This window comes from Thermobia domestica, chromosome 13 (assembly GCF_964235325.1).
Source record: "Thermobia domestica chromosome 13, izTheDome1.hap1.1, whole genome shotgun sequence".
Taxonomy (NCBI): domain Eukaryota; kingdom Metazoa; phylum Arthropoda; class Insecta; order Zygentoma; family Lepismatidae; genus Thermobia; species Thermobia domestica.
Window position 1 is genome coordinate 93,849,179 of NC_137466.1, and position 26,489 is coordinate 93,875,667.

At 35.8% G+C, this 26,489-nt stretch overlaps 1 protein-coding gene across 2 annotated transcripts in view; it reads left to right on the forward strand.

Annotated features, from left to right (window-relative positions):
• The first annotated feature begins 5,092 nt into the window (after positions 1-5,092).
• LOC145668345 (venom protease-like) overlaps positions 5,093-26,489 on the forward strand; it is a 166,464-nt gene continuing 145,067 nt past the window's right edge. Inside the window, exon 1 of one of the 2 annotated variants that reach the window (XM_081736104.1) lies at positions 5,093-5,626. In XM_081736104.1, the coding sequence (XP_081592230.1) occupies positions 5,602-5,626 (25 nt within the window). In that variant the 5' untranslated portion in view covers positions 5,093-5,601. The remainder of the gene's footprint in view (positions 5,627-26,489) is intronic. The other variant, XM_081736106.1, reaches the window with a different exon arrangement.

A 26,489-nucleotide genomic window follows, 5' to 3' on the forward strand; every position in this document is an offset into this window, starting at 1 on the left:
CTTTTCCTATTGAATGCTTGTTTAGCTTGCGCTATTCTGGAACTTATGCCTTTTTCACTTCTTCCGTTCGAGGATATTAGACTTCCTAAATAGGGAAACGTCTTCGATTTTCTCTCCATCTAACCATTCGTTTGCCTCTTCCTGTCCTGCTGTTGTGCACTTTATCACTTTGATTTTCTTCTTATTTATCTTCATTTTGCATGTTTTTTTTTTTTTTTCAGTTGGTCATTCAAGTTTAAAAGTGCTTCCTCCAAGTCCTTTTCGTTCTCCGCTATCAATGCAATGTAATCAGCAAACCTTATTGTGCTGAAAACCTGACCATTTAATTTTACTCCTTTCTCATTTTCATCAAAGAATTCTTTCATAGCCTCTTCCATATAGACGCTGAACAGGAGAGGTGAAAGTCCACATCCCTGCCTCACTCCTTTACTTATTCTTGCTTCCTTCCGATCTCTTCCTATAACAGCTGTCTGGTTCCTGTAAAGTTAGTATATTATTCTTCTGTCTCTGTAATCCATTTGCAGATTCTTCAACGCTCTGAACATGACATTCCAATCTACGTTGTCAAAAGCTTTCTCTATATCTACAAATGCTATCACAATTGGTTTGTTTATTCTGATGTGCTGTTCCATAATCAACTGTAGACTCAGTATTGCTTCCCTTGTTCCCCTTTTCCTCCTGAATCCAAACTGGTCTTCCGATAGCCGTCCTTCGATTTTCCCTTCTATTCGTTGTGCGATAATTTTGCACAGTATTTTTGATGCACGTTAAAGCAAACTTAACGTTCTGTGTGCCTTCTTTTCCTTCGGGATAGAGACCAATATGCTTTTCTCGAAGTCTCTTGGTATTTTTTTTTTTCGAGATGTACATTTCATTAATAAGATTAAATAGTTTCTTCTTTGTTGCTATTCCGAGATTCTTAATCACTTCCGTTGGTATTTGATCTATTCTCGGGGCTTTACCATGTTGCATTTTCTCCAAAGCATTGCCAAATTCGCACAGTAAAATTGACGGTCCTAATTCATTTTCACCGACGTCTTCTTTCTTCTCTATTTCTTCCTTGTTCACTTTGTCTCTTTGTAGTGTTCTTCAATGTATTTCTTCCATCTGCTTGTTATCTGCTCCTCTTCTATTAGCGTTGTCCCGTCCTTGTCTATAATGATGTTAGTGCGTTTCTTTCTCTCACCGAACTGTTTTCTAACCTTTCTATACGACATTTCTGTATTGCCTTTGACTATATTTTCCTGAATTTCTTTGCACAAGTTGTTTATATAGTTTTCTCTTGTCTTCTTTAGTTCTCTGTTATGTGATTTCTGCACCTTCTGTATTCCTTTTCTTTGTTTGTTAACTTGATCTGTCTTCTTTGTTCCATCATTGCCAATATTTCTGTTGTTATCCAGGTTTTATATTGGGTTTCTTTTCCTATGTGCTCGTCGGCAGCTTTTATAATCACTGCTTTCATGGCTTCCCATTTCGAGTCGACGTCATTGCCTGTTAAAGCTAGCTTAGACGTCTCTTCGTCTGTCGCATTTACAAATTCCCTCTTCATGTTTTCATCTCTTCTTAGCTTGATTGTGTTCCATCTTTTGTTTGGTGCTACCACTCTTTTCCTCTTTAGTCGGAGTTTGCTCTTCATCAAAACTAAATTATGGTCTGAGTCAACGTCTGCTCCTGGGTAACTCTTACTGTTCTTGACTTGATTTCTAAATGCTTGTCGGTCCAGTATATTATCTATTTGATATCTTTCTTTGTATACTGGTCTTGTCCATGTGTATCTTCTTCTTAGTGGTTGTTCGAAGAGAGTGTTTTTTTACAGTTAGATTATGGCTTTTGCAGAACTCAACTAATCGTGAACCTCTCGCATTTCTTTCTCCTAGGCCGAAATTCCCAGTTACACTCTCTTCTTTTCCTTCGCCGACTACATCGTTCTAGTCACCCATGATGATTAATTTGTCCCGGTCTTCAACTTTCATCAATACATCTTCTATATGCTCATAGGTTGCTTCTACTTCCTCATCTGTGTAGCTTGATGTAGGCATATATACTTGGATTACCGTCATATTCCTAGGTTCTGTTAAAGTCCAACCATCCATATTCTCAGCTAAAACAATAAAACTAAAGTGTTTTTTATTAAGAAAAGAAAGAGTACAGCTGTAGTGTAAGATCAATCAACTGTTTCTCTCCTAAAGCAACCTCAGTTTTCTAAAGAAAATGTAGAAATGTCTGGCCAGTTCGAAGTTTGGGAAGGGGGAGTCATGACCTGGAGGACCATCCCCATGGGTTCACTCCTGTACGTTGAGAAATAAAGACTCAAATAGAATAAACATGTTCCATGTAACTATTAAGTTTTAATTACTTTCGTTATTATTCACAACTTGAGTGCGCCGTAGAGTTATGCAACCGCTTTTCATATAAGTATAGATGGTCATCTACTTACGTATTGTACGCCAAGTAAACCGCCTGGTTACAAAAATTAAAATTGAAATACGTTAAATAAACAAAAATATAGTTAGTTTGGAACGCTAGAGACTTCTTCCTAACTACTATTTGTAAATTATGTTAGCCCACTGAGCGTTCTCTTTTATATTATTATTATTCTCTAAATTTGGTCACTCTATGTCAGTTTCATTTTAGCGTTGTATTCAACGGATAGATTAAAGTTTTACGTCCTGAACATTATACTAACCTGCTAATCTCAATAGCACTGCCAGTAGTCTATCAAATAAGGATGATATCCATAATTACTCCCATATGAATGCATGGCGAACCGTTTTTGACCGTTCATATATTCGGATCAACAGGATGGATCATGTTTATCAACGAACTTGATTTGTAACTCTTGACTCTATATATCCTGAACAAAATTGATGGATCCACCAAGTAGTTTTTTAGATTTTGTGTCACCCAGACGGACACATAGACAGACAGAATAAATATATAAAGTAAGTTTTGGTTGAATTCTTTCATAGTGTTCAGAAACAACGTGGACAAATATCAGGTAATTAATCCTCACACAGAAACATGAAAAAGATTATAGACCAAACCTCGGCGTGTACGTTTCGAGGCTATAGTCTGCCGAAAATTTGTCCGAACGATATGAAAAGACCAACATCTCGAGTATGAAATGTCGGATCAAGATTGCCTTAAAAGACTTAGTAACATATTTTGAGCCGTAGATTCAATTATTTTACTAGTGGGTGGAGAATGTATACTAGTTCCTGATTTATAGTTGTTTGTCCATAGACCTAATGATTTTCCATCTATGCTTCTGGACTAATTTATGATTAGCTGCTTCATCCACTGATACATTAATGGCCCTATTGCCGAAATAAACCTTTTCATTCGATCTTAACCCGACATTTCATTTTCGAGTTATGGTCCTTCATTTTGTCGTTCCGAAAAAAATTCTGCGGGCAGTAGCTCCGTAATAGCACATTTGTGTACTCACGATTATCTTTCTCATTTTCGTGTAAACAAAGGTCTCTCAAAATTTGTCGGTGTTTTTCCGAACATCCTGGTGTTACCAGTACTTATAATTTACAAACAGCTGAAAAATAAAAGGATGAAACAAGAAGTGAGCTTAGAATAGTCAGACAGTACATCGATTGGAAATGAAATTTTTGAGTTTTACGTCCCACGCTTATGCCGGTTAGGCTAAAGAAGACGGTGATTATGAGAAATGAATGAAATGGTGGAATGAAGAAAGTGGGAGGAAACGGGAAACCCCCCAGAAAACCCACACACACACGATGTTTATAAACCAGAAGGTTCACTTGGCGGGGGCTGGGATCGAACCCGAGACCCCAAGCACCAGAGGTGAACGCTCTACCACTGAGCCAATGTACATCGATTGGAGTGCTCTGCTTGTCCCACAGGTCTCCCTATCATATGAGGCCAGGAGCGTCAGCTGAAAATTTTATAGATGACTCACACAAACAATTTTCCCCACAAAATTTGTTTATTTTTCATGATCTTTTCAATTCCGAATTAGGAGGTATGCCTTTCTATTTGAAATATACAGATGAGATGCCCAGAGTCCCATGGTAAAGGTCCTGTAGGGCAAACGGAATGCTCTGTTTGATACACTCTATGATGCTTCCCTATTATTGTTTCATTTTTTAAAACTCGGTCGAAGAGATGAAAAAGTTTTTTCAGGACAGTCACGGTGAGTGAGGATTTTCCTGAGTTTTCCTCATGTACACAGATAAATGTCGGGATGGTACCTAATAAACGTTCCATGCCGCTTCCTTTCTTACTTCCCCGGGTAGTATAATCGCCGAAGGACATCACCAATCATATGTAACAGGTTAAATGGTCATAGATGTCAAAAGCTCAGAATTAAAATTTCTGATTCATCCTTTTTATCTCCAGCTGTATTTCTGATTTATAAGCACTGGACGTCCTATTTGAAACATTCGACATACTCGAGAAGAAAATGTAATTTTTGGAAGGTAGTAGGCCAATCTTATATATTAAATTATACCGTCATGCCAGTCGCTCGCTCGAAGTGTGGAAGTGACTTCTAGTCAATAGCCAACAGCAGGGTTTGAAACTAGGACTACCCAGTTATGAAATAATAAAAATAAACCTCATCCGTTCATCTACATTTATTCGATTTAAATATTCGCCACATGTCAGTGTTTATGAAAGTAAGTATCAAACATGTTTCCCCTTGAAACTCCACAATCATTAGAAAGTTGCTGCTAAAAACTTATTTATATTGGAGAAGAACGCTGGCCATCTTGTTTCCATGAAAGGGAAATCCTTATATAAAGAGTAGAAGTGTTGATAGGTGAAATTGTTACTCGTTTTGAGAGTACTATAGCTAGTATGGTCATCTTCACTTTTTGTTCCATAATAGCCTTTTCGTTGTCAAGGTCAAGAAACTTTTTTTTTTTTTTTAAAGAAAAGAATATTAATAAAGGAAAAACATAGAAGGGCGTAGTTAAGTATACATAAAAACCTAATAGGTCAATGTATTGCAGAAGGCAGATAAAGAAGAAGAAATCTGTTTTTATGTATATAAAAAATACTAAAGGAAGAAGAATCGGTGGAGGAAGGGAAGTGGTTATAAACGTGGAACCTTCACTTTCAGCGGAGGTGTTGTTCAAGCGTTTGCTCCAACCAACCGCATGGCAAAGGGATAAAATAGGTCACTGCATCCAACTGTCACTAGCCCAGTGAACCACATACTGAAAGTACCATCAGCTTCGAATACACACACACATACACACACGCTGCTCATCACGAGCCGAGTGGTGGCGCGCGCGGTGGCTCTCTCTGCGCCTTTAAACTCTTTTTATATTAATTGTTCGTTTTCTCTCCTTTTAATTCACACTTTCAAAGCACTGTTGTTATTTACTTCAAAAGACTCGCGAGTGCAGTGCGGTGAAGTACTACTTTTTTTCTTTTTTTTTGTGTTTTCTTGTTTATATTTTGATTTTTTTTTCTTGTTAAATATCATAACACCTATGTGGAAAAGTGAATTTTGTGAATAATTTGTTTTGATTTTTTTTTTTGTGTGTGAAAAAAGAACAAGTGTCGTACAAAATGCTTCTTTGACAAGATTTGAACTAGTGTTGCACTGACAACGAAACAAAAATGTGGATACTACAGTACTTTATTGGTAAGATTATTTTATTTTATTTATCATATTTACATGTACCGAAAGTAAAGTATGTAGTTAAAATATCACTATGTAATATTATCTACGGTCCTTGGTGTAACTAGAGGAGGCCACCTCTTTAGAACACTGTTGGGCCCCCTAAAGTACTGTTGGAACTCGTGTTTTTTTTTTTTTTTTTTTTTTTTTAATCTCAGAATTTAGGTGCCATGTTCTCCCCCGGAAAATATACCAGCTACCCCAATGTCTACTGCTAGCGAGAGAAAGAGTGAGACAGAGAGAGGGAGAGATGTACGCATGGGAGTGTTCTGAAGGCTTGGACTCTCCTCCCGAAATCTCGACTTTGTAAATTTAATCTAAAATTAGAAGTGATTTTACAAATTTTAATATAGTTTATCCTTAAACTGAATTTGTACCCCTCGTGAAATAAATTCCTGTCTACATGCCTGTATACATATATTGAAAACTGCCTTTGTAATTAAGGGAGTTGGTGGCTCAGTGCAATAGCCGGTGGCAGCTCATGTCCATGTGGTCCGGATCCCAAGTTAAGGTGTGCGTCTACGTCTTCTGTAGCTTCAGTGCTGCAGAAAATCAGCATTTATTTTCGCGTTTCTAAATGACTGCAAACGGAAAGCTACTAGGTGACTCGTGATAACAGTACCTCATGCAAAATAATATTCTCTAGGGCGCTCTTGTTCCACATTTCGATTAACTTTTATCTATTTGAAGATATCACATAATTACTGTAAAATTAGAGGCATTTTAATTTCGCAGTGATTGGACCTCCTAAGAAGTTCTCGTCGACCAGAATCTTTCGATTTGACGTAAGAATTGTCAGCTTTAATATCGTCTACATCAATAATGGTATCCTTCCCTTCCCGCTTTTACCTTCTAATTTTACTGTATTTTCTATCGGGTTCCTTAGGATACAATTTCTTCCCCCAACAGCCTCTGAATATGTTTCTTTTCCTCTGTTCTTTTACCACCTACAATATCACTCTTTTCCGAACACTTTTTCGTGTTACTCGGCATTTTAATAACCAGTAAGTGTATCCCTTAATTCGTTTATCCTAGCAGATGTTACCAACGTCTGCATAATTTCACATAATGCTCATTGTGGAAGAAGAAATTATCAAGATACCATATTTGCAAGAATTAATCAACCAATTCGGCAGCAAACACTGTGATGCCCAAATTTTTAACTGAGTTCAAAAGAAGAGGGAGTTGGAGGAGGTTCTTAATTCGGTCCATTTATCTCTCTCTCTTTTATATATATTCTTATCCAGATTGCTTTAAGTCTAGTTTCAGTACCGAGGCCATGTAGAATGTGAATCTAAATTTTAACGAAGGATATGAACACATGCTCTACTACTTAGAATCGAACCCAGGTCGTCCACGTCGAAAGCGCGAACGTTAGCCATTTGTCACGAGTTCTCCTCCCTATTCTAGCGAGTAGCGCTAATTTCTTTCGTTCACGAGGTCCCGGGTTCAATCTTCGAAGAATCGAACACACCACAGTGGTCCAATTTGAACTTTAAACTGATCTATATTGTAGGAAGATTTCTTTATAAATCAAGCTAAAACTCTCAAAATTGTTGTTAATCGATTTTTTAAAATTTTTGTGTGGTACCCATGGTTTTGCTCCCTAGATTGGTTGTTAGCATCTCTCCCTTAAGCAGCGAGGCTATATAAGATATGGAGTTTCAGCTCAACGTGGGAGCCAAACCATATGAACTCCAGCTAGGAATCGAATCTGGATTTCCCGTGCCGAAGAGTAAACTACTTCACACAAAATATTTAGTTACCATATATCTTTAGCTCATACACAACAGACGAAGAGGACAATAGTGTCTATCTGCCGATAACGTCCAATGTCCAAGAAATAGGCCCATGCATTTTGCGCTGAAAAAGTGTTTGCATAATTTGAGATCAATATTTTGCAGCCAAGTTCGCTGTGAATATATGCGGTGAGGTAATGCGTGGAGACAAGGGCGCTAATTTCTTTGTAAATTTGGGGGGCCCCATTCAGATGCAGAAGGTATATGTATGAGGATTCTAAGACAAATTGCATTCAGATTATGCCAAATATTGTATATACATAAATACAATAGAGGGCCCCACATGAGCTTTGGGGGGGGGGGGGAGGGCAGGATCGGCGCCCTTGCGTGGAGATAAGTTTTATAAGGTTCTCACTACAAAGCAAGCCAATTGTTAATGGTATATACCCTATACAAAAACGAACCGACTGTAAGAATTTATACAGAAAATTCTTAACTTTTACTGTTCTGGTGGGGCCGCGGCAGAGATCCGAAAGTGCATTGAACCTTACAAGAAAAGCTCCCTCGTGGCCATGTAAATAGCGTACGCGCTTTCGACGCGGAAGATTGGATTCTTGGAGGGAGCTAATGGGTTCCAATCCCATGTTAAGCTGTAGGTCCACGTCCCATATAGCCTTGCTGCTTAAAGGGACACTAAATTCAAATCAAACAAAAAACTCAAGTTCTAAGGTGTCAACGTTCCAAAAGTCATTTAGCTGTACAATTCCTAAAATGCACAAGTTCTCAACTGAAGAAGTCCTAGTGAGGCCGCGGTGGCTCAGTGGTAGAGCGTTCACCTCTGGTGCATGGGGTCCTGGGTTCAAACCCTGCTCCCGCCAAGTGAACTTTGTTGTGGACAAACAGCGGGGTGCGTGGATTTTTTTCGGGGTTCTCCCGTTTCCTCCCACTTTCTTCATTCCACCATTTCATTCATTACTTATCATCACCGTCTCCTTTAACCTAGCTGGCATAATCGTGGGACGTAAAATTCAAAAATTTCATTTCATTTCATTCAACCTAGTGCATGGGGTTCCTGGCAAAATCCAGCTCGCGCCAAGTGTGCTTTATGGTAGATATACACTGTGTGCTTGAGGTTTTCCGGAAATATCTCGTTTCCTCCCAGTCTCTTCATTCCACATTCAGTTCATTACTATCATCACCGTATCCCTTAGCCTCGGTCGTCAGGAATTTAAACTCAGTGAAGTCCTAAATTGCTCATATTTTGAGGACTTCTTGACTTCAGAACTAATGAGTGCCACCCATTTCGATACTTTATTTTAGACGTTATCTCTTTACTTTCCTTCCATAATACGAGACTGAACCATATTAGTGCAAATTATAGACAAAAATATCTTCCGGTCTTTAAGGTAACGAGTAAAAATTTAAAAAAAGTATTATAATATCACATCAGAGAGGTGAAAGTGTCATTAGAACTTTTCCTATCATTTGTCAGAAGAAAGTTCTGCTGGATCTAACCGGAAATAATTCAATCATTCGTTTCTTGATATCTCCGATAGAAAAAAAAGACACAAAAACAAATATAATTCGAAATTGTATGTTTTCCCTTTCATACACCACCTCTATTATGAGTAACCAAACTCTATATAAAGAAAGAAAAAAAAGCTTTGCGTAAGGTTGTGATTGCCGCTTCTTGAAAGAAACAGAACAACTGTTTACGTGGTAATAGATACTTGGAATAAGAAAGAGCATACTCCCTGCCCCACCTTTTTTTGTTTTAGAATGTTGCAATGGAAAAGCCAAACTGGAGAAGGATTTAGAAAGTGTTGTCGCTGCTCCTCTTGGAAGCCGCTTCTATCTTTCATCGATAGAAAGAGAAACTCAATCCTGCAATGCTGGGTGACTACCTTCTGCGGATTACGAGGTCGAGGCCAATGGCCGTATGATTATTATTTGCCTTTTGGTCCTTCGCGCGACGTATTCAAACAATTATTAGAGATAGATTGCATTCGCTTCTAACTTGAATCATGAAATGAAAATTAAATGAAATCTTTGAGTTTTACGTCCCACGATTATGCCGGTTAGGCTAAAGGAGACGGTGATGATGAGTATGAATGAAATGAAGAAAGTGAGAGGAAACAGGAGAACCCCGAGGAAACCCACGCACACGGTGTTTGTCCACTACAAAGTTCAATTGGCGGGGGCTGGGATCGAACCCGAGACCCCAAGCACCAGAACGTTCTACCACTGAGCCACTACGGCCCCTAACTTGAATCATTCTTACAGCGAAACATTCTGATACGATTATTATTATTATTATTATTATTATTATTATTATTATTATTATTATTATTATTATTATTATTATTATTATTTAATGAGACTGTTCAATTCATTTGTTTTAATTAACTGAACTGGAAGAAACTTCTCTACCGTTTTAAACTTCCAAGAGATCGTAGTCAGTTTGAGTGTTTTACGTTATTTCAATTATGTGTCGAAGGATTTTTAGAAGGTTATTATATAGTGTTTACCAAAAAGAAGTTCTGAAATTTGAAATCGTGTTCTGGTAACACTGATTGGTTTGGTGAGATTAAACTGAAACAAGTGTGTGTAGTAGTATGCAGCAAATAAGTATAGAGAGATATACAATTCAACAACGTATAGAAATTGTTTGAATTCATCATAATATTCCGGACTTTTTAAGAACGAAAAGTTCTCCCGGACGCGTTTTGTCAAGAAATGTGATGTGATCTGGCCGCCCAGATCATGCAATCTCTTCCCACTAAATTGTTTTCTATGGGGGTTTCCTTACTTCTCAGGTCTATGAGAATAAGCTGCAAATAATTCGCAAATTGAAAGAAATAATTGAACACACCATTGGAAATTTACCGCTCAATATGTGCGAAAAATGAAGAAATATTGGACTTTTAGGATCCATTCCACTCACCAAAATAGAGGATGACTTATAATGCCATAAGTTCGTAGATTACTTTTCACAATTTAAATAATATATTTATATCACTTGTAGTTTTCGTTCTATATAATTCTAAAGTTCTAACGTTTTTATTGGTAAATCCTATAAATACCTTGTCTGATTGTTCTGTTCGAAGGAAAGTACTAGCGATTTACCCAAGCGTAGTTAGCTGAAATTACTGAGCTGAACAGTTCAGATGTAGAGTTATCACTTCCTCTCGTTTTTGCTGATTGACTAATCATAGAATTTAAGGTTCCTTCTCAGCACATAGAGTATATGAGACAAAATATACTCTTAAAATGGAATCCGGACCACTAGCCGAGTTTTCATTCCAAGCTAATACGGTCACCATCATGAGCATTCAAGCTAATAATATGCACATGGAAAGTGCACGTTAGGCGCTTTTCTGTGAAGATCTTTTGCTTGTGGTTCAAAAGGGAGTCTAGAGATCAGGAAATTGAAGTGAATGGAAATCAGTATTAGAGATTTCATATATATGAGTAAACAACTGAGCAATTTGGTTTCGTTACAAACAGATTCACCATCATACCAACAAATGTTTCTCCGATACGTCCTTTATGGTAATATGAATAGGCTACTTGGCAATATTTCATTTAATGTTGAAGGGCCAGTTGTGCCCTATAATGAAAGTTATTAATCATGAAACGGTCTGTGGAATGAAATGTGGGGGAAACATTAACGCGACAGAAGGACTAACTATTAAGAGAATTGTAATAATTTTGGGGGGTTATAAAAAATATAATTTAGATAATAAACTTATTCAAACTCATCAACAGGGAGACACATTAACTTGCAATACCCATACTTAATAAATTTACTTACTTTACACTAGTTTTATTTATATTTGGTCGAACTTGCTATTCCATTAATTCACTTACTGGAATATAGTGGTCTGTTCACTCTGTCCTTACGCAAGTTCACGATGTAACTGAACTGCCACAACCAGCTAGTAGGTATATTGGGTATACCCACACCAACAACTCTCTTTCGCCTTATCTCCATTCGCATTCAACTCACAGTGTGGGGTCAGTTGAACACAGATCTCTACAAAAAGCGACAGAACTTTCTTGGTTACTACTCAAGACTCAAGTAATCTTTTAAAAACACTAAATATTTTAAAGTTTATTTTTGAACACTTACATGCTTCAAAGAAATAAGATTTTGTTTTTCACTCATTTGGCTTGGATAAAATGGGTTATTTATGGCCTTGTTGAGATTTCAATGGTGTCATTAAATTAAATTTCATCCATAGCAATTACATCATTCTTTGAACGTTGGGCTTAGTTCAAACAATACAATGTTAAAACATAAAACATATCAAAATTATTGTAATGTGACGTTAAAAGTATCGCTAATTCTCAAAAAGACACAACAGTTGTCCAATAATTTGAACTCTGAAGATGAAGTCCTAATATCGTAAGGGTCGAAAGATCAGCATTTAAAATAAAAGAATTACAGTACAACCCCTCAAATCCGAACTAATTGGGGCTGAAGCCTGTTCGGATTTCGGGGGGTTCGGATTACCCGGGAAATAATATTACGTACTTACTTCGTCACTGAATTGGCGGTAGAACAACGACTGAGATTAGACAGGGTGGTCCAGTGGTCGAAAGGGCAGTGACCTTGACAGGCGGGTGTACACTCATGTCCAAAATGATTGCCTCATATCTATAACTGTCTTCTTGTAAGAATATAATTAGATAATGATTTTGAATAAGCATTAAGTCTAAAAATATTAAAACCTTAAAAAACTAAATTTGTGTGATTAAATCTATTTTTTTTTCATTTTCCAGCTGTAGTTATTTTTTTCCCTCCTGAGAACGTGTTCGGATTTGCCGGGTTTTCGGATTTGCCGGGGTTCGGATTTGAGGGGTTGTACTGTATTTCTTTTATCACTAGTACGAGGGTTGCTGTAAAAGTTCCTGCAAACTACTACAAACAGTGGCGCTAGTATTCCGCTATTATAAAATTCAAAAGAGTAGACTTTTCTGTATTTAAATTATCTTTGATTGTTTAAGCCTATTCGTTTATTTTTCACAGCCGTTTGAAGAAGTAGTTTTGTGTGAGATATGAAAATTTTTCGGGAACACTTTCGGGATTTTTTTTTTTTTTTTTTTAGGATTTCAAATGTAGTTTAACACTGAAACAATGCATCTAGCGACTCTATTGCTCATGTAGTTTGGATCTTTTGTTATGTTATATCAATGTCTCGTATAATCTTGGTACTGAATGTAGCTAATAGAAAATGCGCAAAAGATAGTCCGAAGTTGTAACATGGTAAAGTGAAATTACGGAGGCTCTATCTTTCAACTGGACACGCAACGTCTGCAACTATTATTGCCTAATCATACGTCACAGTGTCATCTTTATTATCAACACATTAACACATTTCACGATTCTTACTCATCACCTTACTTTCGTCACACATTATTCTAAATACATCAATATCATATCATAGTCATCCACAATCTTCAGCAGTTCTATCATATCAGCATCACTAACTATTCTAACATCATATACAACTGTAGGTAACATAATACAGTGAAAGCTTTCTATATTGGCCACCATCAGTTCCATTGAAAAGTGGCCAACTTAAACAGGTGGCCAACTTAGAGAAAATGAGTGTGATTGTTGTATTTTTAGAATACAATTTCTAGTAATACTTAATTCTAAAATTTTGATAAGTAATGACATAACAGCTACTTTTAAATAATGTATATTGAGTAATCATAACAATATACAGTACTAAAAAAATTACTACAGTATGTTTAATATATGTACCTTTCTCTTCCCGAAAACTAGTCTGGTACACTCAATTATTCGGATTGGAAAAACACAAACAACCATAAAATAGACACGTATGTAGGCAGTTTATTGAAATTGATATTACAAAAATACAGAACATCTGCTTCTCATATGGGAATAAGAAAGAGTTAAGAAAAATAACGAAACGGTATTTTGCGTGGCCAAGATACATAGGTAAATTTATCATTATCATCATAGGGTAAACATTACTTCAATGCGGCCAACTTCCAAGATAAACAGGTGGCCAACTTACAGAGTAATAAGTAACAAATGTCTTATGGGAAAATGCAGGTTCAAGACGAACCAGGCCAAAATAAGCAGGTGGCCAACTTATAGAGGGGGCCAAGTTCACCGGTTTTACTGTATTTCTTTCTTTCATAACTTCAATTGAGGGTTTATATCTTAAAGTACTGACCTAGGTCCCAGTTACATATATCACTAAGGTAGAGTATTAATTTAAAAGTAATAATTGATCGAAATGAAGAGCGATAATGAAAGATAAAGGGTGAATCTTATAATCTTCCCTAACATAATGATAACACCAATTTTGGCTTTATTTTTCATTTATAAGACGTCATTTATTTTGGAAATATCCCAGTTTACACCCCAAACACTGAAAAACAACGTTAAACTTCAAAATAAATAACTACACCTCGACGTTAAACTGTAGATCAGTATTTTTAAAATATGTGGTTTTTCTCTTTTTTTAATGTGGAAAAGTTTGTGGCAGAGGGAGGAGAGAGAGAGAGAGATTAGTGTACAAATAAACTTCGGAAGTAGAGCTGGCATATATCATGGAATACTTTTCTTTGTTTCTTTTCTATATACTTACACTTCTTCTTAATAGAATATTCTTCTTCAACTTTTTAAATGCGTGTGAATATTCTTGTGTTTGTGTGATTTATTCGCGTTCTGTTTATACGTCGTTCCGGCTTCCGGAAGAAGAAAAAAATACGCATAATGTCCTATATTACCAACTTTTTCTTTTTTCTCTTCGTTTTCTTTTCTTTTTTTCACTCTAATATTTTTTTTTTATTCTTTTACTGGGAATAATCTTAGGAATTATCTCATGTATAGTACCAATCCATTCTGTATCAAGTAATACAACTGTAGTGTTTTTTTTTTTTTTTTTTTTTAAATGCTCACGTTGAGTCAAATGAAGTGAAATGTTTAGTGTGCGTAATATGATGCGAAATCGTCGTCTCATCTCGAAAACAAGACGAAAGCCGAGATCAGAAGAGTATATTTTTACATTAAAAAAAAATTGAAAAATGAAAATGAAATCTTTCAGTTTAACGTCTCACGATTATGCGCTGGAGACAGATAAGACAAGTGAATGATGATAGAAGAATTGGTGGAATGAGAACATGGGAGGAAACGGGAGTACCCTGACAAAACCCACAGACACGATGTTGTCCACTAGGCCGGGAAAATTTGTAAAATTCTACCAAGATCACTTCCAAAAGTCAAGTATATAAATTTACAAAATGATGCGAGATGATAATTCTATTTTTTTAAAAAAAAAAAAAAAAAAAGTTCAAGACAAGACGGGAAAACCTTATTTCTTGTTTCGTCTTGTTGGCAATATTATCAGATATAGACATGGACATTTTGCAACCGGGGCACACTCGGGCTCAAAACTCATTACTTCTCAATGGGGCTTGCTCTCACAAATCTCTACGAGATTCAGGCTAACTCGAACTCGCACTCTGTCGAGCTCGACCTTGCTACTCTCAATGGGAATCGCGCTCACTGTTACTTGAATTTTGATTTGTTGTTGACTTATAAAACTCATGTTCACGCGAACTCGAGGCTGATTGAACCTAAGAGTAGCGTTCACAAGTTTGGATATCTTTGGACTGCGATCGAAAAAGTAATTCTTCGCTTCATACCTTATACCTTCAGTTTTTCGCTTCCTTGCCGTCAAAGGGATTAAATGTATTGGTTATTTGGTTGTAATTTATCATCCCTTTTCAGCAGTACCAAGATCATGAGAGATGTGAACATACATACAGATTTTTACGAGACGTTACCAAACCATGTATTTTGTCACCACCGAGAATTAAAATTGGGTCGCCCACACCTAAAACAAGAAAAACTATTACGTTAGTCATAAGAGAATTTTCAAATAACATGGAAACAAAGATGCGAAAAAACTCCACTGCAAGACCAATTGAAATTTTGTCGTTTTATGAAATTGGGAGAGAAGTTTAACTTTTGTGTGCAAAATGAAAGAATATGACATTATCTACTGAAGGAAATACTATTTCATTACTAACCATAGAAAATACTGTATATCGAAACATTATTTGCGTAACCTTGATTAATTAGTGGACTTGGGTATATTTATATTTACTTGTTATTGCTAGTATATTTATTTTACTATCTATTACGGATATTTTTGTTATATATATATATATATGTTTAATGACATAAACAAAAATGACTGAACACTACATATTTATTTAGCTCATAAACATTCCACATTTTTATTAAATCCCAGTAAATGATTTTGCAATCAGAATTTTGATAGAGTACAGTTTAAATACGGTAAATGTTTTTTACTTAGACATTCATTAACACCTGAACATACTTTTTTTTTTTACAAAAAAAAAAAAAACAGTCAATTTACATTTACCTCACATTAGATCTTTGTTGTGTAAGCACGATGTTCTAATATTTAAAATTATGTAAAAACAAATTTTGAACATGTTTACTTGCATTTATAAAGATTAAACAAACGCGTGCATTAATAAATATGTTGTTGTTCATCACGAAACCACAGATTGGGATTGAACCAGTAATTCTTTGCACCAGAACCGAATCTTCTTCCATCTGGCTAGTATCCTTCCCCTCCCTCCCCTTCTACTCATCAAGCAACATCAAGTTCATTAGTTGTAATTTAATGTCCATTTTCAACATCAAGACTATTTGAGACGTAGACATATATACAGGTTTTTACGTTATATATATATATATATATATATATATATATATATATATATATATATATATATATTTATGTGTGTGTGTGTGTGTGTATGTGTGTGTGTGTGTGTGTGTCAAATTTATGGGTCGAAATGAATCAAATTCTGTGGTTGACTGTTTCATTCTTAACAGCCGTTTATAATTGCATAAATTAACATCATTTCGAGAATTAACTGCATTATCATGCGTTAATGTGTTTACTTGAAGTTCTAGGTCAACACTCCAAAGAAAATACAAACAAGATCAGGAAAAGTGAATGCAACAACTAACAGTGACAAACAAAGCACCACGTTTGGACAGAAATAAAAAAAAATGCAATCTTTCAATGTAATATACCATGATTATCCCTTTAGGCTAAGGTAGAGAAATGATTAAGACAAGTGAATGATGATGGAAGAATTGGTGGAATGAAAATGCGGGAGAAAACGGAAGTACCCCTAGAAAATCCACGGACACAATGTTGTCTACCACAAACTCACTTCGACGGGGATCGAACCAAGAATTTGGACAGAAAAAGCACATACAAAAGCTACCTAAAAATAACAGAATATGTACAACATGCACGTATGAATGTAATTTTACTTTACTTGGGGGCGCGGTGGCTCAGTGATAGAGCGTTCACCTCCGGTGCTTGGGGTCCGCGGTTCGATCCCAGCTCGCGCCGTGCGGACTTTCTGGTGGACAAACACCGTGGTCGTGGGTTTACTCGGGGTTATCCCGTTTCCTCCCACTTTCTTCATTCCACCATTTCATTCATTTCTCATCATCACCGTCTCCTTTAGCTTAACTGGCATAATCGTGGGACGTAAAACTTAAAGATTTCATTTCATTTCATTTTACTTTACTTTTCTTTGATTTTGAACTGTGCTCAGACCGATGATGCGGTCCTGTAATCCAGCTCACTTCAAAGCGAGATAGAGTGGTGTGAAACGGCTTGTACCGTAGGAACCGATCTTCCACAATAAAGGTTCCGGTCGTAGTTCGGAGCTTACGTCAGTAGTACGTCGTATCCTTCATAACCGTGGTGTTGTTTAAGACATAAAATACTAATATTCACTCAGTTGATTTTAAAGAGATCAAATGGTATAGTCAAACAATCTGTTACATTTTAACAGCAAAAGCTTGTTCTTGCTTGATTTGTTACATTTTTGTTATGTAAACTATCTAGAGGAGTGAATTATATGCTCTCTAAGTATATATGCATTCAGATGATATTTTCGGTTCAAGTTTAATATTCCATCAATACCAACTGTGTGGCATAGAACCTACAACTTGGTGTGGAATAAGAAAGCATTGTACCCTCATTGCGAAATAAAGTTGGTTCGCCCGCACGAAAAGCAAAAACGCTACTCAGTAAGCATGGGCTTCGGGAAGGGGGCAGGTTGGGGTCCGCTCCCCTTGGCTCACGAAAATGTATACGTAATATAGCAAACCACTTATATTAAATTCCAGAATGGCTCCCAGGCGTAATATAGCAACCATGGAGAAGCTCCCTAAAACAATTTCTTCGGGCGCCCCTGCCAGGAGAAAATTCACATTTTAATACGTTTGCTTAATATGTAATTATGTTGTTCTCTATACACTTTACTCTGTATATATATATATCCATTCTATTTCAACTTTCTAACATTCAGAAGAATTATAGAATATATCTTTTTTTAAAAATATAAACGTTTAATTTTATATGTACAATATTTGTGTTACATTGTAATTAGAAATTTTAATGATCATAACGTGGGAGGAGATAGGAAAGTAATCTAGTAGAAAAAATACATATCCACTTAGCAAGAGTTCCACTTAGAAATTTCTTAAATGATGCTGATTCCTTTAATTTTTTTTACTTCTATCAAACTTTAAACACAAGATCACTCAAATTATCACTGTCTGGTAACTTCAATAGTCGTAATACCGATTAACCCTTTTCCTTTATTTAAAGTCTATTGGAACCAAAACGTATAAGCCTCTTTCCTGAATTTCTTTTGTTCAACTCCCACGATATATTAAATTAATACTATAGAATACTAGTATACATAGATATACTAAACATCTCAAAGAGGCTATAGACCAGTACACAATTATACAGAGGATTCATCATTTAAGAACGAAGATTTATTCCCTGCTTGTCATGCTTTACTAGTACCTTCAGTTGACATCCTCAACACTCCCATTCACCCTCGTTCCGCGATGCACCTTCTAAATTCACCGAAATATTCTCTCCCTAAATTATCTGATTTTCAACTTATTCAGTTGTCCTGATATCTAATATGCTTCCCCGCTCCCTCACACACAACCTTGGGTACACCAATAGTGTTAAAATTTTGATTTCTTGTACATCATGCAAGTTTTAATCAATCCGTTGAGTTTCTCATGATTATTTTTTTCCTCACCCTCCTCTTTAAAATTTAATTAACACACTTCGTCTCAAAATTTCCTTTGTGGAAACACCTGGTTAGGAGAAAGCATAAGAGAGGGCAAAAACTGATAACTTTCTGTAGACATGATTTACTAATAAGAGAAAACACTTGAATCAACCAATACAAGAGATGATATATCTGAAAATCCACAGTGGATGGAGTTATCAAATAAAATAATTATTCCATGGTACAGGGAAGATTTCAACATCTATATATATAGTTTACTTTAATGCAAAGATTTCTCCTGGGCCTTCTCAGATACTGGCTGAAGCCAATATTCAGTAAAAGAATGTAAGCACGAGAAAAGTAGAATAAAACAAGTTATAGATATTAAAAAGTTAAAAAAAAAAGAATGTGGAAATAAAATATATACCCGTTCAGAAACTCGAAGAGAAGTATTTGAATTCCAGTTCAAAAAAACTAGACAGGATCCAACAAGTGAAGAAGTAGTTGTAACTTCGTGCAAGCTGCAGAGGACGCCAAGGATATGTGATCAGAGCAGAACTAAGAAACCATAGATTGATTACTGGAAGGAAAAGAGAGTGGAAAAAGGAAAATACCAACGGAAGGAAAAGAATGTACAGAAAATTACCAAGACAAGGAAGCATATTAGACCTACATAAATTATTTTTTTAAAAAAAATGAAGTTGGCATTTATATCGATGGACTTTTATCATTACTGATGATTATGATGATGATGATAGTGATGTATATTATATATTGTAAGCTTAGAGAACCTCAGCAACCTGTTGTTACAACATTTTCACATCCCAATGTGCCTTCTGTATAGTAAAATGGAAGAAGGCTCACTTAATCATTAATTAGATATCACCCTTCCCATTATACCCGGAAGACGAATCAGGTAACAGGTCAGATGTTTTCATTCTGATACCGGAACTCATAAAAATGGAGTGAGTCGGGGCTGGAATTTAACATGCTTTTTGGTTCTTCCTACAATCCTGCTGAATTATGTTCATCTCTTCCCAATACTGAAAAAAATGTGGGTGAGTAGGTCATCCCCAATGTAGTAGGTACGTCGTTTTGGTTTCCAACCCCTTCACAATCAAGAAATATCTATTGGGCAGTTCTTTAAACCATCCTAAAATCGCATTGGATCAAAAACGTTTCAATTTTCGTGTGTTGGGTCTTAAAGATGTAGGAACTGCCCAAATAAGTTTGAATATAAAATAATATAAAAATAGATTGTTCTATAACAGTTTTTAACCAGGCTCCGGTTGTGTACAACTTTTATTAGCTATATATGGATTTATGAAAGTATAATAGGAAACAATACTATTGGTATACCCGAAGATTGTAAAAATGAAATCTTTCAGTTTAACGTCCCACGTTATGCCATATAGACTAAGAAGCAGGGCCGTGCCGTGGGGGGACGAGCGGGGCGACGGCCCCGGGCGCCCAAGTAAGAGGGAGGAAAAATTCGGGAGAAAAAACGAAAAAAGATAGGAAAATTTACTTGGAATATATGTATGGGGGTGCCGTCGTATACTCTTGCCCCGGGCGTTGATTTTCCACGGCACGGCCCTGCTAAGAAGAGACGATGATTAAGGCAAATGAATGATGATGGAAGAATTAATAGAGTAAGAAGGTGAGAGGAAACGGGAGTACCCCGAGAAAATCTACGGACACGATGTTGTCTACCACAAACTTACCTGGGCAGAGATTGAACCAGGGATTCCACCCACCAGAAGTAAGCGCTCTACCGCTGAGCTATCGTGCCCCCCCCCCCGAAAAAATATTGTAATTGCTTGCATTATGCAGAGGAAAAAATATGTTTAAGAAACTTATCATAAGTAGAACTGCTTATACGTACTTACTCACTTGAGGGACATTTGATGCAGACCATAACTATTATAGGTAATCGTCGAAGTGCTCAACTTGCAATGACGATCTATGGAATTTACGAGTCAGTTTTAACCTAAATACTGTAGCTAGAAAAAGAAATCTCCTTGCCTACAATTCTTATGGTTTTGAAGGGGTTAAAGATAATTCGTTATACAATCTAACAAGGATTGCAGTAATACACACTATGAAACTAGTATTAGGAAGAAATAATACAGAGTAATGCAGGATTTGGCCGGAAGCGTTAAGAAAGATAAGGTTGTATAGATCTCCGTTAGCATGGATTGTTATACGGAAAACTTTTCCTACCATTAATTCTTGAAAATATATTATGAATCCTGTTTAATCTTGTATTGGGCGGCAAAAATTAGTAAGTTAATTAGTGGATAAAATATTAAATGAGTAGAGCTCACTTGTGGCAATATGGTTTAGCGTATTGACCGTCGGTGAGGAAGACACGAATTCGATTGTGAGCGTAAGCTCATATAGTTTTGATCCCACGTGAGCTGTAAATTTCATGTGTCATATATACTTTTATACTGAAAGGGACGATAAACTCCAAATCAAATGACCAACAGATGGGCAATATATACTTTATATTACGTATATACGTAGATGTTGAATTAGTTATTCATTGAAGATTGATATCTAAGCTACTTTTGTATGCAGACAGTTAGTATTGTTTGTTCTGTGTTGTGGGTATTCATAATCATCGACAATAAGTTGCAAATGTAAACAAACTCATATATACGAAATTTACCGTAAAAGCCATGGCAACTAGTTGTTTTTACGAAGATGGAAGCGAAAAAAGGAATTCTTAAATATGCAAATGGAAGTTTAGTACCTACGTAAACATTACATATGGTGAGCTGAATGAACGTAGTATCTTCATGAGAATACAGCACGAGAAAAATGGGTACAACGAATCATTCGTTTCATACATGTTTTACCTAGAATTACAACATTACAAACCATTGCAATTACAAACACAATTATAATTATGCCTAAATCCCAGAAAGCATTTAAGTTTTTCGAAGTAGTCTCCCAAAGAATCCACTTGATAGCAGGATCATGACACCAAAGTAATAGCATGTACACAAAATCTTCTCGCGTGATGGGAAGTACTTGAGCATTCATCATATTCACCAGACGTATCACCTTGCGAATTTGACCTCATAGCAGAACTTAAGGAACCATTGCGTGGAAGGTGTTTTGAACTTGTGAAGATGCCACAGCAGTGAGCCGTGAAATCAGAAGATTCGCTGGTGGTGAAGCCACAGGTATCTGACGCCTTCCATAACGGTAGCAGTGTGCTTGATTCTTTAGGTGACTACTTTGAAGGACTCTAGATGCCACTAGTACGTCTTTTTAAGCTTTATGCATAATTGTAGTTGTTTTTGTAATGTTGTAACTGGAGGTAAAGTACGTTTGAAACGAGCATTTCGATATATTCATTTTTCATGTGCAGTATCGTAACAGCTTTATTTATATTCACCGAACTCTCTCTACATGTTATATTTACATATGTACTAGCATATTTCATTTGCATATTTCTGAATTTTTTTCTTCGTTCCCATTTTCCGTAAATAATAATAATAATAATAATAATAATAATAATAATAATAATAATAATAATAATAATAATAATAATAATAGTAGTAGTAGTAGTAGTAGTAGTAGTAGTAGTTATGACTTTCGCGGTAATTCTTGTGTATATGTATAATTCTCTTAAAAGCTAGTAACAAGGAAATTCTCCAACAGTGCTAGTTACTGAGATTTCTGAGTCAGCATCCTATTTTTTCAGAGATTTTCCTGGGTTTTCCCCAGTTTCAATACATAATTATCAGGATGTACTATACGTGCGTGCAATACCTTCACTTTCTATAATCACTTTCTCCGAAATGTGTGTTATTCACCTTCACACTTTTTATTCATTTATTTATTTATTTTTATTTTAGATGTCTGAAAAGACGAAGTACGATACAGATGCAAACAAGTAATGTACGTATGTGTTAAGAAGCCAATTCTATGTGAAACAATATTAACGTAAATGCTTCGGGCAAATAAATTGGTTAAAATAAAACGCAAGTGTCTTTATTAATAATCTTATTCTACGTTATGATTGAGATTCTTATTATTTGATGAAGCTTTCTTAACAAGAGAGGCTAAAAAGACAAATTGACGTATTGCCACGGATTAAGCTTGTTTCTGTTTCGTCCATAATAGTATGTAGTCACACACAGTATGTATGATATCTTCCTTTAATGTTTAAGACCAAAATATCGTTTGACATCAAACTAAAGAAAATTTTCTTTCCTTACTATTGATTTTATCTATAGCGGCCAACGAGTACGAACTTTTTGATATACGAAGAGATTTTTCTTTTTCTCTGTGGGATTTTCCCCTGAAAGATTTCTACCTCCCTATATGAGTTAGTGCAAATGTTCTGGATAGAAAAGTCGGAGGGGGAGAGAAAGAACGTTTGCTTTCTACCGGAACACGGAATCAAAAAGTGGGTCAAGTGGAGCCCACGTCATATTGAGTGAGAAAGGTTACGTCGCCTTAACCACCACCCATCTATGTCTACCTTGTATCATTCTCTGCTTCGCTTTATGGGGGTACAGGATACCTATCATATATATATATATATATATATATATATATATATATATATATATATATATATATATATATATATATATATATATATATATGTGTGTGTGTGTGTGTGTGTGTGTGTGTGCGTGTTTTTTTAAAGGATGATTTGTGTCTTGTATGGCACATTTCGCTTCTTTTTCTTCTTCTTTTTTTTATAAAAAATTCTTTTGTTCTTTTTGTTGCCTTCCAAGTGTAACAAAATATCTATCGAACCGTAGACTATCACTTTTCGGTTTCACCGTTGGCGGTAAAATTGCATTTTTCTTTATCCGAGAAATATCATTTTTGATACTAACAGAAGACAGCATTTTGCGTTCGGTCAGAGGTTAGTGGAAAATATTTGAAACTTATAAATGTTCAAACAACGTTCTTCAAACTTTTCTAATCTTCATATGGGAATCAGTTTTATTAGTCGGCGGGAGAAAATTTAGCTTTATTTTCTTTCTTTCTTTTTTCTTTATTGTTTCGATTTAGTTGAAGTTCAGCGTCCATTTTCAGCAGCGAAGCCATATGAAACGTGGACTTACAGTTTAAAATGGAATCTGAACTATGTAATGCGTTCGAGCTCCTTCGTGGTTAAGCGGTTAGCATATGCGCCTTTGGCATGCGAAACTCGGGTTCAATTCCCGGTGGGAGCTGATGTGGTTCGGATTCTACGTTAATCAGCAGATTCACGTCTCATATAGCCTCGCTGCTGAACGGGACGTTAAACTCAAATTCAACTCCGTAATGCGTTCAAACTTCAATGATCTTCACCGGCAATCGAACACGAGAGCTCGTGTACCAAAGACGTATCCGATAGCCACTAGACCAATGGCAGGAAGGGCAATGTACTTATAAGTATTTCTTAAAATTCCCTGAATTTTGTAAATTAAATGAAATTTTTGAGCTTTAGGTCCTACGATTATGCCGGCTAAGCTAAAGGAGACGGTGATAATGATAAATGAATTAAATGGTGGAATGAAGAAAGTGAGAAGAAACGGGAAAACCCCGAGAAAACCCACGCCCGCGGTGTTTTTATCCACCACAAAGTTTACTTGGCGGGAGCAGAGTTTGAACCCGGGACTCCATGCACAAAGTCCACGGGACTCCACCCTCTACCACTGAGCCACCGCGGTTCCCTCCCTGAATTTTGTGTTGGTATTGGTAGATGGAAATGCTGTTAGTTTTCTTTTTTTTAATAACTAGCAGCGTTCACCCCGCTTCGCTGCGGTCACCCCGGAACGCAATAAACTTTGTTACTTAGATAATTTTTACTTTTTCGCTTTCAAATTGCAGTAAATGTTAAAATTATAGCGCCTGTCATTTATGTTAACCCGCCGAGTCACATGGTCATGCGGGTTGCATATAAATACGTTTATTTTTACCTATGATGAACTAATAACAAAGAATTTGTACGTATGGACACTTGAATGGTCAATTATCTCAAGACACTGGTAATTAAAAATTAAAGTGATATGATAAAAACCATCTAGGGTCCAAATCCTAATAACCCCCCAAAAATGAAAGAAATTGGTTCAGCCGTATTAGCGTGATGAGTTCACAAAGGATTTGTGCGTTCTCTTTTATATATATAGATTAAAGGTTATCATGAATGTTTTATATCTATTATAATAAATCTGTATTTATTAAATTGTATAAGCTAGTATTTGTATAATCTACATTAATATCTGATTCTCAATTACAGCGCGTGATCAGTAATTTTCTTGAATTTTAATTTTTTCTGTCATTTCCGTCCTTCACTTGATTTTTCTCTGACAAATCAAGGACGAGGACACTAATGACTAAAATCCAACTTATCCGATCTGCATCAAACTTGGCATGGAGGTAGACCTTAACCTGCTGTATTAGCTTGTGAAGTATTATGATGTACAGATATTTGGAACCTAAATTATATGTAAAATATAAACATTGAATGAAGAACCATTGTTTAGAATTATGTGTGAGATCACTAATTGAACTAATATTTAGTTTAAGAGGACCCATGGACAGACCTCGAAGACCACCTGTAATCTGTAGATCACAATTTGAGAAACGAAGTTGTACATACAATATTCTGATTATGGATACATATTTGAACCACCTAGAAGAAGATGGATGAACATTTGAAAAAAAAAATTAAAAAATAACATGTGGATATCAAATTATAGGGGGATTTAATGCTGAACGCGATTTTTTAAAATCTTATCTTTTCTTAAACTATCTACTCTAAAGTATACTAAAGTAGCACATATGGAGTGCAGAAACAAGTCAAATTAAAACTGCACAAAAGTTCCGAAAACTATAGTGAAACCATAGTCCTATGAAACCGGCAATTTTTCGTGTGGTGGAGGTTGCATACTTTTAGGATTTTCGAATACTTTTGTATTAACCTTTTTCTTCCCGTGCGAATAAGGGGCATGTCAGTTGGCCGGAGAATCGATTGGAGTAATGCCTAAGGCATTGCTCGTTGTTATATCGTATTTTTTTATTTTCAAAGATTTTGCATGAACATTGTTCTTTCCGTGTCAAACCGGATACTTTTGCCACTTAATAAGTAAAATAATGTTAAGTGTTGTAAAATTTCACTTAATGATAATTTTAATGCGGAAAAGAAAATAGAACATTATCTGGAAAGAAGATGAAATACTTAGCAATGGAGGGTGATAGATTTTCACTGTAAATTTTCAGCAGAGCATTTCTAGAAAAATGAAATGCATACATGTTTTATATTGGAATTTCAAACAACTAATTACATGGAGCAGTGCTATTCAACTTTTTTTTCTTCCCGTACCTCTAGACACAGTTCGCCATCCAATTGTGTACCCCTGAAGCTGTTTAAAAGAAAGAAAATCGAAATGAACTTATTAAATTTAATACACATGATCTGTTGATTAAAAAGTGGGAAAAATTGAGACGCAATAAAAGGGACAATCAGTGTGCCAATCAAAAGACAATATACAGGGGTATAAAGTGCACATCCGAAATAATGGGAAATTTCAAAACACATGGAAGACATCCAGTTCTACTGAGGGGGATTTTCTCCAACTATGATCATTCAATAAATATTGGAAACATACTTATTTTAGGATTACGTACTTCCAGAAACATCTTCACGTACCTCCAGTTGAATAGCACTGAATAGAGTAATTCATTGTAAAAATTAGTAGTGATGATGAAATTAAAGTTTAAGAAAATGTTTTCTTATATACATATTTATTTATTTACTGAAATACAATTAGTTATGGAAGTTCTTCCCGTGTTTGATACTTGTTGTTTCTCGTTCGATTCTTGATGAACGAAATAGAAAATTCGATGTTTTCTAAACTTTTTGTTGAGGTAATTAGGAAGCTATTTGGATTTGAGAAGTAGCAAATTCCAGTCTCGAAAGC